Source organism: Rattus norvegicus, chromosome 6 (assembly GCF_021556685.1).
Source record: "Rattus norvegicus strain SHRSP/BbbUtx chromosome 6, alternate assembly SHRSP_T2T, whole genome shotgun sequence".
NCBI lineage: Eukaryota > Metazoa > Chordata > Mammalia > Rodentia > Muridae > Rattus > Rattus norvegicus.
Window position 1 is genome coordinate 36,081,903 of NC_141539.1, and position 13,687 is coordinate 36,095,589.

General features: G+C 35.9%; 1 protein-coding gene across 11 annotated transcripts in view; it reads left to right on the plus strand.

Annotated features, from left to right (window-relative positions):
* Window positions 1-13,687, plus strand: part of LOC148005135 (uncharacterized) — a 239,935-nt gene that overhangs the window by 129,372 nt on the left and 96,876 nt on the right. For all 11 annotated transcript variants that reach the window (XR_015622907.1, XM_087555062.1, XM_087555064.1 and 8 more), the window contains one exon: window positions 4,689-4,817. Coding sequence is in view for 10 of the 11 variants with exons in the window: in XM_087555062.1 (XP_087411188.1) it covers window positions 4,700-4,817 (118 nt within the window). In the remaining variant the exon portion in view is untranslated. The remainder of the gene's footprint in view (window positions 1-4,688; window positions 4,818-13,687) is intronic.

The window sequence follows — 13,687 nt, forward strand, 5'->3', positions numbered from 1 at the left end:
CATAGGAATATCTCAAAAATGACAAAATTATATAGAGATTGAGTAATTAGGTAGATCCACAAAGAGATTACTGGCATTTTAGTTGAGCATGGAGCCCTAGTTAGTTTTTACTGTAAACTAATCTTAACCTAGAACAAACTTGGAAAACACTTTGCCTTGAGGGATTGTCTACAACAGTCTCTAGCCTCTGAGGGGTGCTTGAATACAATTGTCCTGGTTGTTATATTGATAGAGAACAACCCAACCCTATAGGGTAATATTATAACCTACACCTGTATTCGTGAACTATTTAAGACAGAAATGAGCTAAATGAGGACAAACCAACAATAGGAAGAGTGTTAGTGTTCTCATTTTGCTTATGAGTGTCAATGTACTGTGACTAGCTCCTTGAGTCCCTGCCTTGACATTCCTGAAATGAGGATGTATGACTTAGAATTGTAAGTCAAATAAACCTTTTTTTTCTCTGTGCTGTTTTTCTTTGAGGTGCTTTGTCACAGCAATAGAGATGAAACTATAAGGGGTGGATAGATAATTAGGGTTCTATTTGAGATTGGCAGAACAGGATGTTTCAGTGTAACATCCAAGTTGAGATGCCCAAGAGGTATTTTATGATGTGAATATGCAAAACAGAATGGGTACTTGACTACAGTTTGGGTTTGGTATTGGTGAAAGGAATCTTGTAAAAATTTATACGTGGCCAATGGTTGACCATGAATAAATAGACTCTAACTGGAAGAAACAAGAAAAGAAAAAATAAGTGGAACAATTATCTTGGTTGTAATTGGGTATGTGAGAATGTGGCATAGGTCATATATGGCTTCCTAAGTCCCTCATAATGCAGACGTTAATAGCATCTACTACATGACAAATGAGTAAGATGGGTGCATAACTTTATAACTGTAATGAGTTTGGGAATAGTGCTTAACGCAATGGTGAATAGAGTAAGGGAATGTCGAGTACGTCTGCTGAAGTTTGCACATGAAACATCTCCTGTAGTTCAACGTGTTTTGTGGTTGTTTCCCATAATTTCACACTGTTTTAGACGGCTGTGGAAAATTTAGGAGATAGGGCATGACTAAAGGAAATAGATCAATGAGGAAAAGTTATTACAAGACCCATTCCTTTAGCTCCTCCCTGGCTGTATCTCTGGTGACTGTTTAATATAAAGTGAGCAACTCCCTTCTGCCTTGAGCTCCACTAGCAGCATGTTCAGCCCAAGTGAATGGGGCCAACCAATCCATGGATTGAATGTTCTTGAACAACCAATCACATAAATCCTACCTTAAGAAGTTTCTTTAAGGCATCTCAATCACAGTTATGAAAACTAACTTATGCAGTTTCTAATGGTATCTAAAGCTTAACAATGTTGAATGGAGGACCTCATTGTGATACATACTGTTGACAGGCAGTAATATGTTCCAGTTTTTGGACAAGGCATTTAGAAAACAATAAATCTTTGCTTGTTTTGGGCAAAGCATGGCCAAGAGCTCTAATATGAGCCAAATAATTTTATAATGCAAACGATGGCTTCTTCCCCTATGCCAGCACTACTGAGTAAGACAGATGTCTTTGACAATCTGGAGATAAAATAAATGCTATTTAGACAGAATTAGTTTGGTCAGTATAACCCAGAATGCAGGATTGAGCTAATGAAACAAATGGGGAAACTGCATTGTCCTGTACAAATAATGCTTTTATTTGTTAATTTAAGGCTGTTTTCCTGAAGGGACTTCCATCCTGTAAGGAGCCCTGGTCATCATTCTTTAGTCACAGCCAGTATCTAAGCAAAGGCTAGTGACATCAATGGAAAGTCAGCAAGGGACTCCTGCCAAGGCTTGGCATGGATTAACTAATCTCTAATCTCTAAAGCACCTTCTAAATTTGAAATTCTGAGTATCCTCCCTTTTGAAAATGCTAATTGGTTTCCAAGTTTCACCTCATAATATAAAATTCTAGAAGCGTCTGAAATTTTAAGTAACTTAATTGCCATACTCACTGCTAAAATGAGATGTGAGTTAGTTTAGTGGGGGGTGGGGCAGAGGGGGGGGGGAAGGGTGTGTGCTCACACACTCACAATGCCAGAGAGTTGACTTTTGCTCTTTATTGCAATTCTTAAACTAGCTACACTCGGCAATTCATTTGCATCAATAATTGAAAAGCCATCAGTCTCCTCTTGTCTTGCACTCTTTGCTCTGCACACTAATGATATGCATGCTTGGCTATTACCATAAAAATGCACCATAAATTTTTTAAAGATAATTCAACTACAGAGAATGAATCAATATGAACTACATTGGTAGCATATGAGGGGGCTTTTCTAATGCTACTTAAAAGTTGGTAGGACTCCTTGATGGGAGCCTGTCACTGTCTCCAGCTGGAGTTCTAAAGAAATGATTTCATACTGTCTTCCATTAAGAACTTGTTTAAAGATATTTGGTATCTCCACCAGTGTTTAGGTCACCCGTTATATTTCTTTGCATTTGCATTTTCTGGTTTCTATTGCTTCTGGTGGCTTTCAAGTGAAACGAATCCATTGTATCCCATGCCTATCAACAAGTTGAGCATGAAATATGGTGTTCATTCAACCATTCGTTTGACAGTGTCATTTGTTTGACCTTAACTGAATAGTGTGGTCTTATAAGAAACACTGGCATCTATTAAAATGTACCTGTCTCAAGCAACATCAGTCTCAACTAAAGCCCATGTTAGTTCTGGTCAGTGCTCAAAAGTGCAATGTCAGAACTGAATGATGTAAGCTAGGTTCAACACAAGTGACCATCAAATGTACTATGTTGTCTAAAGCTGAAGAAACGCTATCTGAAGGACACACCTCAGCCTGAGATAGTACAAGAAAAGAGTTGGAAGGCAAGTAAAACACTTCTCATCTTTATAAGTGCCAGTTTCTTTAGAAGCTGCATTTTATGAATTGTCTTAAGACTTGGGTAATGAAAGAAGTCTGACCCTAGTCCTGACCTCTTCCCTAGCTGGTGTTTCTAAATAGCTTCTTTAGATTGACCTGAGCAAAATTTGATCTAAGTCTACAAAGAGTTGGCACCCTGCACATCAAGACTCACCTGGGATAGGATGGACTTACAACTCCAGTTGGAAGCTGGAAGTTAAGATTTTCAGTTTTTTTTTTTTTTTTTTTTTTTTTTTTTTTTTTTTTTTTACTCAGCCCCACATGAGCGCTTTCCCCAGAAAAGTACATGTATCCATGCATCACTTATGCACACACAAACATACCATGAGACTCATGTTTGGAGGTGTAATATCCTCGCTAGAAGTATTTGCCAAATACTTGAATAGGACTAAAACTTGTTTCTAGAGTGGGTTCAATGATTCATCCTAGTCGCAGATTCATGTGTGTGTGTGTGTGTGTGTGTGTGTGTGTGTGTGTGTGTGTGTGTATGTGTGTGTGTGGTTGTGTGTGTGTGTGTGTAGTTTATTAATTTAAGAAGGCACTGTTTATTTTCCTTCTGTTTAAACTGTTTTAATTGCTCTACACTAGCCAATGTAAAGTATATATGTCCATCAGGATACATACAAATACTCATATTGTAAAACATTATTTGGAATACAGAGCTTTACTCATATCCACTAGAGTCTATGGATTTCATAGTATGCGATACTGGCTATATAGTATTGTTTATTCATTCTCCCACTATTTATCATTAATTACAACAAATGCACACACACACACACACACACACACACACACACATACACACATACAGAGAGAGAGACAGAGAGAGACAGAGAAGAGACAAAGAGAAACAGAGACAGAGACAGAGACAGAGGAAGAGCATTGCATTTAACTACTTTGTCCAGGCCCTTTATTGAAATTCTCTGCAATATGTGCTCAGGAATGGGAGTGATTAATTATAATTATAAAGCGTATGTCCACTTAATTTCATGAAGGACCATGAGCACAATTCCCACAGCGTCTGAGGACCTTAAACTAATCGATGTGCTGGAGTTCTTATCTGACCACAGCTTCCCTCAGCATGTGGCATCATAGCATCTTTCCTTTTTTTTTTTTTTTTTTTTTTTTTGACTACACTGAAGAGAGCTTCCTGCTATTACATTGATGCTTATATTGCATTTTTTTCTGATTTCTAAATGGTTTGAGTGATTCATTGGAGAAATTTAATGACATCTCTCTGAGTTGATTTTTCTGTTTCCCTTTTGAATTTCAAGCACCACCTTCCCCCATCTCCATCTTTAGGAACATCTGGTTGGTGAAGGGAAGCAAGATCAGTGGCAAACGAAGGAGATTCTGGAAGCATTTAGCTTAATTCCTGTATCCCCTGTTTACTGTGACATTAGGCAGGTTGTCTAAGCCTCTGTTTCTTTTCTTCCCTGCAAAGGAATAAGTTCTTAGCAAATGTTAAATGCAGTTTTGCATTTATTATGAACACTAAACAGCCAAAAGTATTTCTTTGAAATGTTAACTGTCACCGTGTTACAGACCTTCTGATCTCAACCACCCTACCTTATGGGACAACTTTGGAATTGTAAAGCTAGGTAGGGAATGACTGATTCATATTTAGCATCATGGTGACTTTACATTTTTTTAACTGAGTAGTATTTTACTGCAGTATGATTCATATGTAATAAAATGTATAGATCTTAGGAGTTAATTTCATTGCTTCAATTTTCAAGACTTATTTTGGTTTATGTGTCTGCAGGAGTATATGCCATGTGTGCAGCTGCCTGCGGAGAACAGAAAAGAGTAGTGGATGACCTGGAACTAGAATTACAGGCTGCTATGAACCCACAGGGGACCTGCAAACTGAACTCTGACCTCTGGAAGAGTGGTGAGTCCTCCCAGTGCTGAGGCATTTCTTTGTCTCCAAGATGTATCATTTCTTACAACTTAATGTATGGTATAACCACTGTAGAAAACAGCATTTAAACATCTCTCACATCTATGCTTGCCCTCTCCTATTATATTCTGTACAGCTAATCAGGAAGCAATATTTATTTCAGGAACCACACAGTTGTCCTTGCCAATCTTGAGTTTCATGTGCATGGCATTATACTGTGTTTATCTTTTCATTTCTGATTTCTTTGACTCAATGGGCTGGTTTATTTTTTTCTTTAAATTCATTCATAAGTTGCCATTATCAGTAATTCACTCCTATATACCCTTAGCACTCAAACATATTAATGCACTACAAATGCGCAGGCATTCTCCTGTTGAGAGTATTTGGGTTATATTTAGCTTGGTGACATTTTGAATAAGGATGCTAAGAGGGTATTTTGTGAGAAGTGTGCATGGGTGCTTACGGACAAAGGCACAGAAGTAGAGTAGCCAGCTAAGAGAATTCATAAGTAACTGCTAACGGTCCTTCAACATGCCTCTACCATTTCATACTCTCGCCAACAAGGAAAAGATACGTGTTTATATGGGCTTCTCAATAATTCAATTTATTCATCTCTCTTCTGCTACTTCAGCAGCACATAGTGGAAAAGTGATTCTTTGGGGTTATGATTATGTTTTTAATTCATTTGACCCAATATCTCATGTGGTCCGAGCTCACTCGGTCACTGGGTCATGTAGCCCAGGACTCACTAGGTAGCTGAGAATGGCCTTCATCTCTTCATCTCTGACTTTTCACCTCTTGAGTTCTGGAACTACTGGCTAGGCCCTTTTGCTAAAATTCAAACTTAGGACTTTCTGCAAGCTAGACACATGCTCAGCCGGCAGGGCTATATTGCCATGTCTGTTTCTTAAATTCCCTTCCCTGATGACTGATTTTCAACACGTGTTTCTTGCTGTGTCATATTTATTTGTGGAAAATCTAAATTCTTTATGTTTTATTTCTCTTGATTATCTCTTCCTCTCCTTCTGTCTTTCCCTTTGGTCTTAATCCTTCCTTCCTTCCTTCACTTATAGATTTGTAGTTCTTTATTATTTATATATAATATACAACACATATATATGTATATAGTATATAATAACTGTTGTTTCCTTCTGTGGACTGTTTTACACTTTCAATCATTGCCTTTTGGAAAGGAGAGAATGTAAATTTAGTAACACTTTATTATTTTTAAATGGTTTCTGACTCTCTAATGTATTTTGTTTAAGTTTTTTAATATTCTAACCATGAACACATTCTCTGAACTATATCTTTTGAGTAATTACTGTTCTAATATTTACGTTAAGATATTGACATTTAGAATTCATCTTAAACACATTTAGTATTTATAATCGTTTATAAGCCAACATTTATTTTATTATAAACAAAATTGTGGCGATTCGAACATGCTTCAAAATTTTTAAAATGTTTTTCTTTTCCTTTCTTACTTAACTGTTTTGAAACTTGGCAAAAATTAATTGAATGAATATTTATAGATAACTGAAAATTCCCATCATTCTTACACACTGTCATTGTCACCAGGATACTAATATTTAAAATCAGGTAATAAAACCCTCCAATTTAGATCCTTTTATATTTTTCAAATTATTCTTGAGTACTTCAGATAATATGCTTTTCCCTATAAAGCTCATAATCAGCTTAACAGGTTCTTCAGGAACAACAACAAAAGCCTAGTGAAGCTTAACTGCAATTGGAATTTATTTATAGAAAATTGCATGAGAATTGACGTCTTAACAATTCTCAGTCGTCCAATCCATATGTATGACATATCTTTCTACCTACTGAGATTTTTAAGTTTTCCCATCATATTAGGTGGTTTTCAATTTTGAACTCAGACCTGTCTTATACCTGGTTAATTACTGGACTTGTGAGTGTGGGAGAAAGTGTTAAAGCATGAACTACAATGAAATTGATAAAACTTGGTGGATTTTGAAGATGTTTCAGACTTGTGATACATTTATGTCCCAATCAGCCCATGATTTGTAGAAAATGTCATAAATTTAAAATGTACTTTACTTATCAAGCACTACAAATTAGCAACAGAAAACTAGAGAGAGTAGATGAGTTCCCCACCAACTGAGAGTTGACTGGTAGCCCATGGCTTAGTGTGGCTGGGCAGTATTCTAAAAGCCTCTTTCAACACATCACTAGGCTAGAAAAAGCTCCTGTTTCTCCCAAATGCATCCTCTTTACAATGATAATAGCTTTTGCATCACCAAAATGTCAGAAAATTATTAAATCAGGGATTGTCTGTTCATAGAAATATAATCAATTTTTTGTGCATTGACCATATATCCTACCTTGCTAAATTCAATTATTCATCCTTGAATATTCTTATACAATTTCTATTTTGTGCATACAAAATAACCATCACTGAGAATGATGGTTCCGTTGTTCTTGGCTCATTTGTACACATATTCCCTTCTCTTGTTTGAATGTTCAGAACTCACAGTGGGTTACTTAGTGATAAAAAGGAGAAACATCCTTTCTCAAACTTAGCAGAAACACATTTAATGATTTAGTGTCAATGAATATGAGGCTGAGTATATTTCTTATAAATAACCCAGATCAAAATTGACAATGTTTTCTGATTTACTTTGAACCATAATTTGAAATTAATTTTGAAATGAGCAACCCTAAAAACATTTATACAAGTAACATTATGTGGACTGAACAGGTACTATTATAGAATTTACATGCATATACATGCATGTATGTAATTAAATATAGTGAATAGATAGGCTATGTATTTAAAGAAGAGTGGGGAGTGGCTTATGGGGAGGTTTGGAAGAAGGAAATGGAAGGAAGAGATGTTGTAATTATTTTATAGTTTCAAGTAGAGACAAGTAGCATACACTGTGTTTCTTCTATTCTTACTTAACATGTTTTGCAAGAGCCCCCATGGTGTATTTTATTGCTTTTTATGTTTTTTTATGAAGAGAGAAAAGTTTATACACACACATATACAGAGTTAGAGAGAAAGGGGTGAGAGACAGACAGACAGAGACAGAGAGGCACAGAAACTGTTGATGCATACTTTCTTTTTTTCTAGCTAACTTAATCATGTAGTGTTTGTGGTTTACTTTAGAGTTTGTTGATAAATGTCATATGAATTTACTCTTGCTTACGTGAATATACCCTGTAATGCACATCTATTCTTGTGAGTACTTGTTTTTAATTATTTTACATAAATACCTGAAATTAAGTTTACATGGCAATGATTAATATTTTGATGAGCTACTAACGTTGTTGTACGTTTTCTGGACCTCATTGCAGTTTCATTTTGTAATGTGAAGAGTCCACTTCAACTCTTATCTAGCCAAGATTTGTTATTCCCCACTTCTTATGATAGCGCTCCTTGTATTCATGCAGTGCTACATCATAGCTATTTTAATTTCTACTTTTTCTTAACAGTGTTGGGTATTTTCATGTATTTAATGAGCCTTTGGAAAGTACTTTTGAAGAGAAGGAATGTCACTTTAATCCATGGATACTCTTTTTTTATTTGTTATATTTTATTATATACTTCTTTTCTTTGTCGGTGGTTTAGAATTCTGTTACTGATTCCCAAAGTTATTTATAAATGTTGACACTATAGATTCTCTATTCTGAAATTTTCCTCTTTGCTTCTTTTAATAATATCTCTTAAAGTTCACACAGGTTTTTTTCATTCCTTCCTTTCTTTCTTTCTATCTATCTATCTAGCTAGCTATCTAGCTAGCTTAACGATGTAGTGTTTGTGGTTTACTTTAGAGTTTGTTGATAAATGTCATATGAATTTATTCTTGTGTGTTCTTCCATCATTTTCATTATTTAAACATAAATGCTAGCCAGTAGTTTTTGTATAGTTAATTTATGGAGGTCATTTGGAATTGAGAATATAACTTCATTCTTTTGTAATTTGATAGCCTCCTGTTCTAACATCTGATCATGAGTCTATTCCATCCCGGTTGAGCAGTCTCAAATAATCAGTCATCAAGAGGATCAGCTGTTAAAAATGACGAGCTTCATTTTCCAATATATTGCTGAGAGAAGATAAGAAACCGAAAGATAAAAAGATGATTCTTTGGAGTACAGTTGACTAGTGAGTGCATGGAGCAAAAACATCCTGAAAAAAAAACCACACAGATATCTAAAATTAATAATAAACAGGAAGACTTTTCTATCAGTCTGACAAGAGTTAAAAAAAAAAAGCATGAGGGATAATCCAAGCTTTTGGGCTAATATCCACTTATCAGTGAGTACATGCCAAGTGTGATTTTTGTGACTGGGTTACCTCACTCAGGATGATATTTTCTAGTTCCATCCACTTGCCTATGAATTTCATGAAATCATTGTTTCTGATAGCTGAGTAGCACACCATTGTTTAGCTCAGATTACCAAGATACAATCCACAGACCACATGAAGCTCAAGAAGAAGGACGAGCAAAGTAAGGATACTTCAGTTCTTCTTAGAAGTGGGAACAAAAATATTCAGAGGAGGGGATATGGAGACAAAGTTTGGAGCAGAGACTGAAGGAAAGGCCATTCTGAGACTGCCACACTAGGGAAACCAGCCCATACACATACAGCCACCAAACTCAGACAATCATGCTGATGCCAAGAAGTGCATGCTGACAGGAGCCTGATATAGCTGTCTCCTGAGAGGCTCTGCCAGAGCAAATACAGAGGCAAATGCTCACAGCCAACCATTGAACTGAGAACTGGGTCCCCATTGAAGAACTTAGGTGAGAACTGGGTCCCCATTGGAGGACTTAAAGAAATGATTAAAGGAGCTAAAGGGGTTTGCAACCCCATAAGAACAACAATACCAACCAACCAGGGTTCCCAGGAACTAAAGCACCATCCAAAGAGTGCACATGGACAGACAGACAAACAAACAAACAAAGCTCGATGGATAATTGCAGACCGCTGACATCTAGGCATGTGGATGACTTTCTAGCTCTATCCCACTCATTTCTGGTCTCTTTGCCCATCCCTACTCCAGAACCACAGTATTTTGATAACTGCAATTGTCAAGTATACGTCAGTACTAGGAAATCTGAGTTCTGCAAAGATGTTCTTACTTGTATTGCTAGTCCATTCAACGCACTTTTAGAATTATCTTTCTACTTCTCGAAAAAAAATGATCACTGGGTTAGTAATGCTTGGATTGTTCATTGAATTTGCTGATGACCTTGCATAGCATCAACGTCTTAACAATAATGGATACTGTAAAACTTCATGAATATGGGATGTCATTGGTTAAGGAGTTCTTTCCTATCCTATTTTCCCAGTGTTGTTTTGAAAAGGTTATTGGTTTGTGTACCACTTATTTCCATCAACTTTAGAAGTTTATATTGTAAATGGTTTTGTATCACAGTCATTGATTCTTACAGAAAACCAGTCACACTTGGTCACAGTGTGCAAAATATTAAGTATGTTAATTAACTTTATTTGTTAGTGTTCAATTGAAGAGTCTTTGTTGGTCATGTATACTGGTATGCTGTCATTGTTTTTTCTCATGGCTTTTGTTGGCTTTGTACCATGTCATTCTAACCTGAGTATTTGATTTCAGAAGGTTTCTTCTCTTTCTACTGTTTCCAAGGTTTTTGAAAGGTAAGATGTTCATTTTGTAAGTGTTAGATATTAGGGATTATAGACTCAGACTCCCAGTTTTTTGATTCATGCTTGATAATATCTGCATTTCCAATCAATTTCCTTTGTGCTGTCTAATTTACTTTTGCATAGTTGTTCATAATTCTCCTTTTTTGAATTTCTGTCAGATTGATAATAAAGTCCCCATTCTCATGCTTCATTTTAGATGTGTGTGTGTGTGTGTGTGTGTGTGTGTGTGTGTGTGTGTGTGTCTATTTGTTTGGGGCTGATCTGCCTAATGATGTTTAGTTTTAATCCATGGAATCTTTTTTTATTGCATTGAGTCTTCTATTCTCTCAGAGAAATATTTGGCGTAATTTACTGAGTTTAGTCTTTCATACATCTGGTTGAACAATTCTCCTGGGTTTAATTGCTTTAGTTCACCTCTGCTTTCAAATTCTTGGTAGCCATATTTAGACTTTCTCTTCAGAAAGTCTTGGAGATTACAACATACAATTAACTAAGAGATCTTTTTATCTTTTAGAAATGAGTTTTCATTTTTTTCTAAGCACTAATGTCTAAGTTTCAGTTGGAATTATAAGGAGGGAGGTGCTGATAAATTCTTGATGCATTTGCTTCTTCTTTGCAGCACAGTCTCAGGTTCTCAAGGTCTTTCTCCTTCATGTTCCCTTCTATTCAAACTTTCCCAAGACACTTACTATGTGCCCATAAAAAGATGTTTCTTTTTATACTCCTGCACAGTGTAAGGCTGCATTGGAGTACTGCTCTCTTTTCATCCTCGGGAGAGTAAGACTCCATTGCAGTATCAATCTGTAGCTTAGATTCTTTCAGACCCTAATCCATCTGTCAGGCCCCACACATCATGTTCTATATATTTGCAGAAAGTATTTTCTTAAATACCTTGCCCCCAATGAATGTCGTTCCATAGTTATTTTCTGCTAGTTTCTTTCAGTCATTTATCTCCTATCAAGATCCCCTAATCTTTTGATATTTAGATTGTTTGGGCTGTCTGATGATATTCTCATGACTTATCTGGTTCCCTGTTAAATAGAAACTTTTTTCATATATATATTCATTTCTAAGGCTAAATTTCTTCAAGAAGATCAGACATGGTTATACCTTCCTTTGAGGTTTCATAAGTTCCTGTGTTAATTCAGGTTTTTAGCAGACTAAGATCTGAGCATGAAACTCTGCTTCTATTAGGAATAAGAGCAAAGTTTATTCTGATATGTGAATATGTCTAAATGTCTACAAAGCATTAGATCTGTTCTCTTTCTAGGCTGAGCCATCTGAGTTCTCCCATCTGATGTGCTTATTTTTTGACTGCTTTATCCACTACATATATCTCTTCTTATATGGAAATATTCTATAATTCCCCATGACATCTATAACATATGTTGGATGAGACTACATTTGTCTGTGGGCATAAAAATACGTATTTAGAATGAAGTTAGAAATTATACTGCTTTAGGAAAATGACAGCAATAGGTTCTTATCAGCCATGGGGAGTAAACTAATTTTACAGAATCAGGCATGAATTTCTTCCTCCTGTCGAGTCTAATTCTAATTAGTTGGCTATTGGCTATCCCAGGATATAAGTATCCTTGTAGCACTTTTAAAGATATCCTGCAACTCTGGACATTGTTTTGAAAATATTATAGCTGGGTAATATTACTTACCACTTTTTTCCCTTGACAGCTTACCACAGCTCCTTCAGGTATTATGTGACCTAGTTGTCAGGAGTAGGTTTCCATTCTAGATCCATTTTAATTACTTCATATCCTATGTGTGAGATATGTGGTCTCTTCAGCAATAGGGTCTTTACTTTATTTTCTTGGAGCCATCCAAGTGCAACAGTAATACTCATATTTTTCCAAATACTCTGGGATTATTCTAGCTAACAACTCGAATAGAGGTTTCCCATGTATAACAATGGAGTTTTATTAGATAATTTATGTTTCTTGAGAGGAAGACATAATAACCTCAATGAACACAACCTGTGTGTACATGTGTCTGATTGTGTGTGTGATTGTGTGTGTGTGTATAAAATTTAAGGTATAATAACATGGAATAATATTCCCTATAGCTTTCTTCAATTTTCCTCATATCACCATTGTTTCTAAAATTCATGGCCTTATTAATTGTTACTGTTACAAACACACATATACACAACCTGTTGTGCTTCTCGAGTGTTGCTTGTATATATATATATATATATATATATATATATATATATATATATATATGTTAATATATATATTACCCATATTCCCCTTCATAGCAACTATGCTTTTCTAGTCTACTCTCAAGAGCCCCTCCCCACGCAGTCTCCCTTTGCTTTCCTGGTATAGTTTTCACCTCTCATCAAAGATGCTTCTTTTCCCAGAAGATGAAATTATTTTCCATTAGAGAAATGAACAATTGTTCAAAATGCAAAGAAACACAGACCATGTAGAACCCAGCTCCAATCAATAGATCCACAGCACAACTTCTCTACATAACAGCTCAGGGGACATCATAGAAAAGGGAGAAGAAATATTGGAAGAGACAGACTACAAGGAAGTCTTTCAGCAAATATATATATATATGCATAATTTTATACCATATTGATACATCATAGGAAAGCTGTATTCATGAAATGTCAACAACATGGTTAACGAAACAAGACCAGAAAAATATCAATGCCAATTGGCATACCAACATGAAGAGCAGAAATCTCATAGGGCCCCATCCATGTGTAGACAGCTATAGGCAATTGATGGCTATTGAGAGAAGGAGAATCATTCTATAGTGATGAACCTCTTGTGGGTTATCTAATCTCAAGTTGTCGGCTCTAAACACACACACACACACACACACACACACACACACACACACACACGCACACGCACACACACACACACACATATATATATATACATATATATATATATATATATATATATACAAACAACAATCAAGTGGCAAAACAGGTTGTGTGTATGTGTGTTTGTAACAATAATAATAACAGGCCATGAATATAGAGAGAATGGAGAAGTATGAGAAGAATTGAGGAAAAAAGAGTCCAGGGGGGATGATATTAATACAGTTTTCATGTATCAAGTCTCAGAAAAATAATTATAAAGGGATAGTAACATCATAAAGGTAGGAGAAGGTAGGAGGGGAAGGTAATAAGCTTGAGACTGAAACAGAAGTAGAAAGTGGGA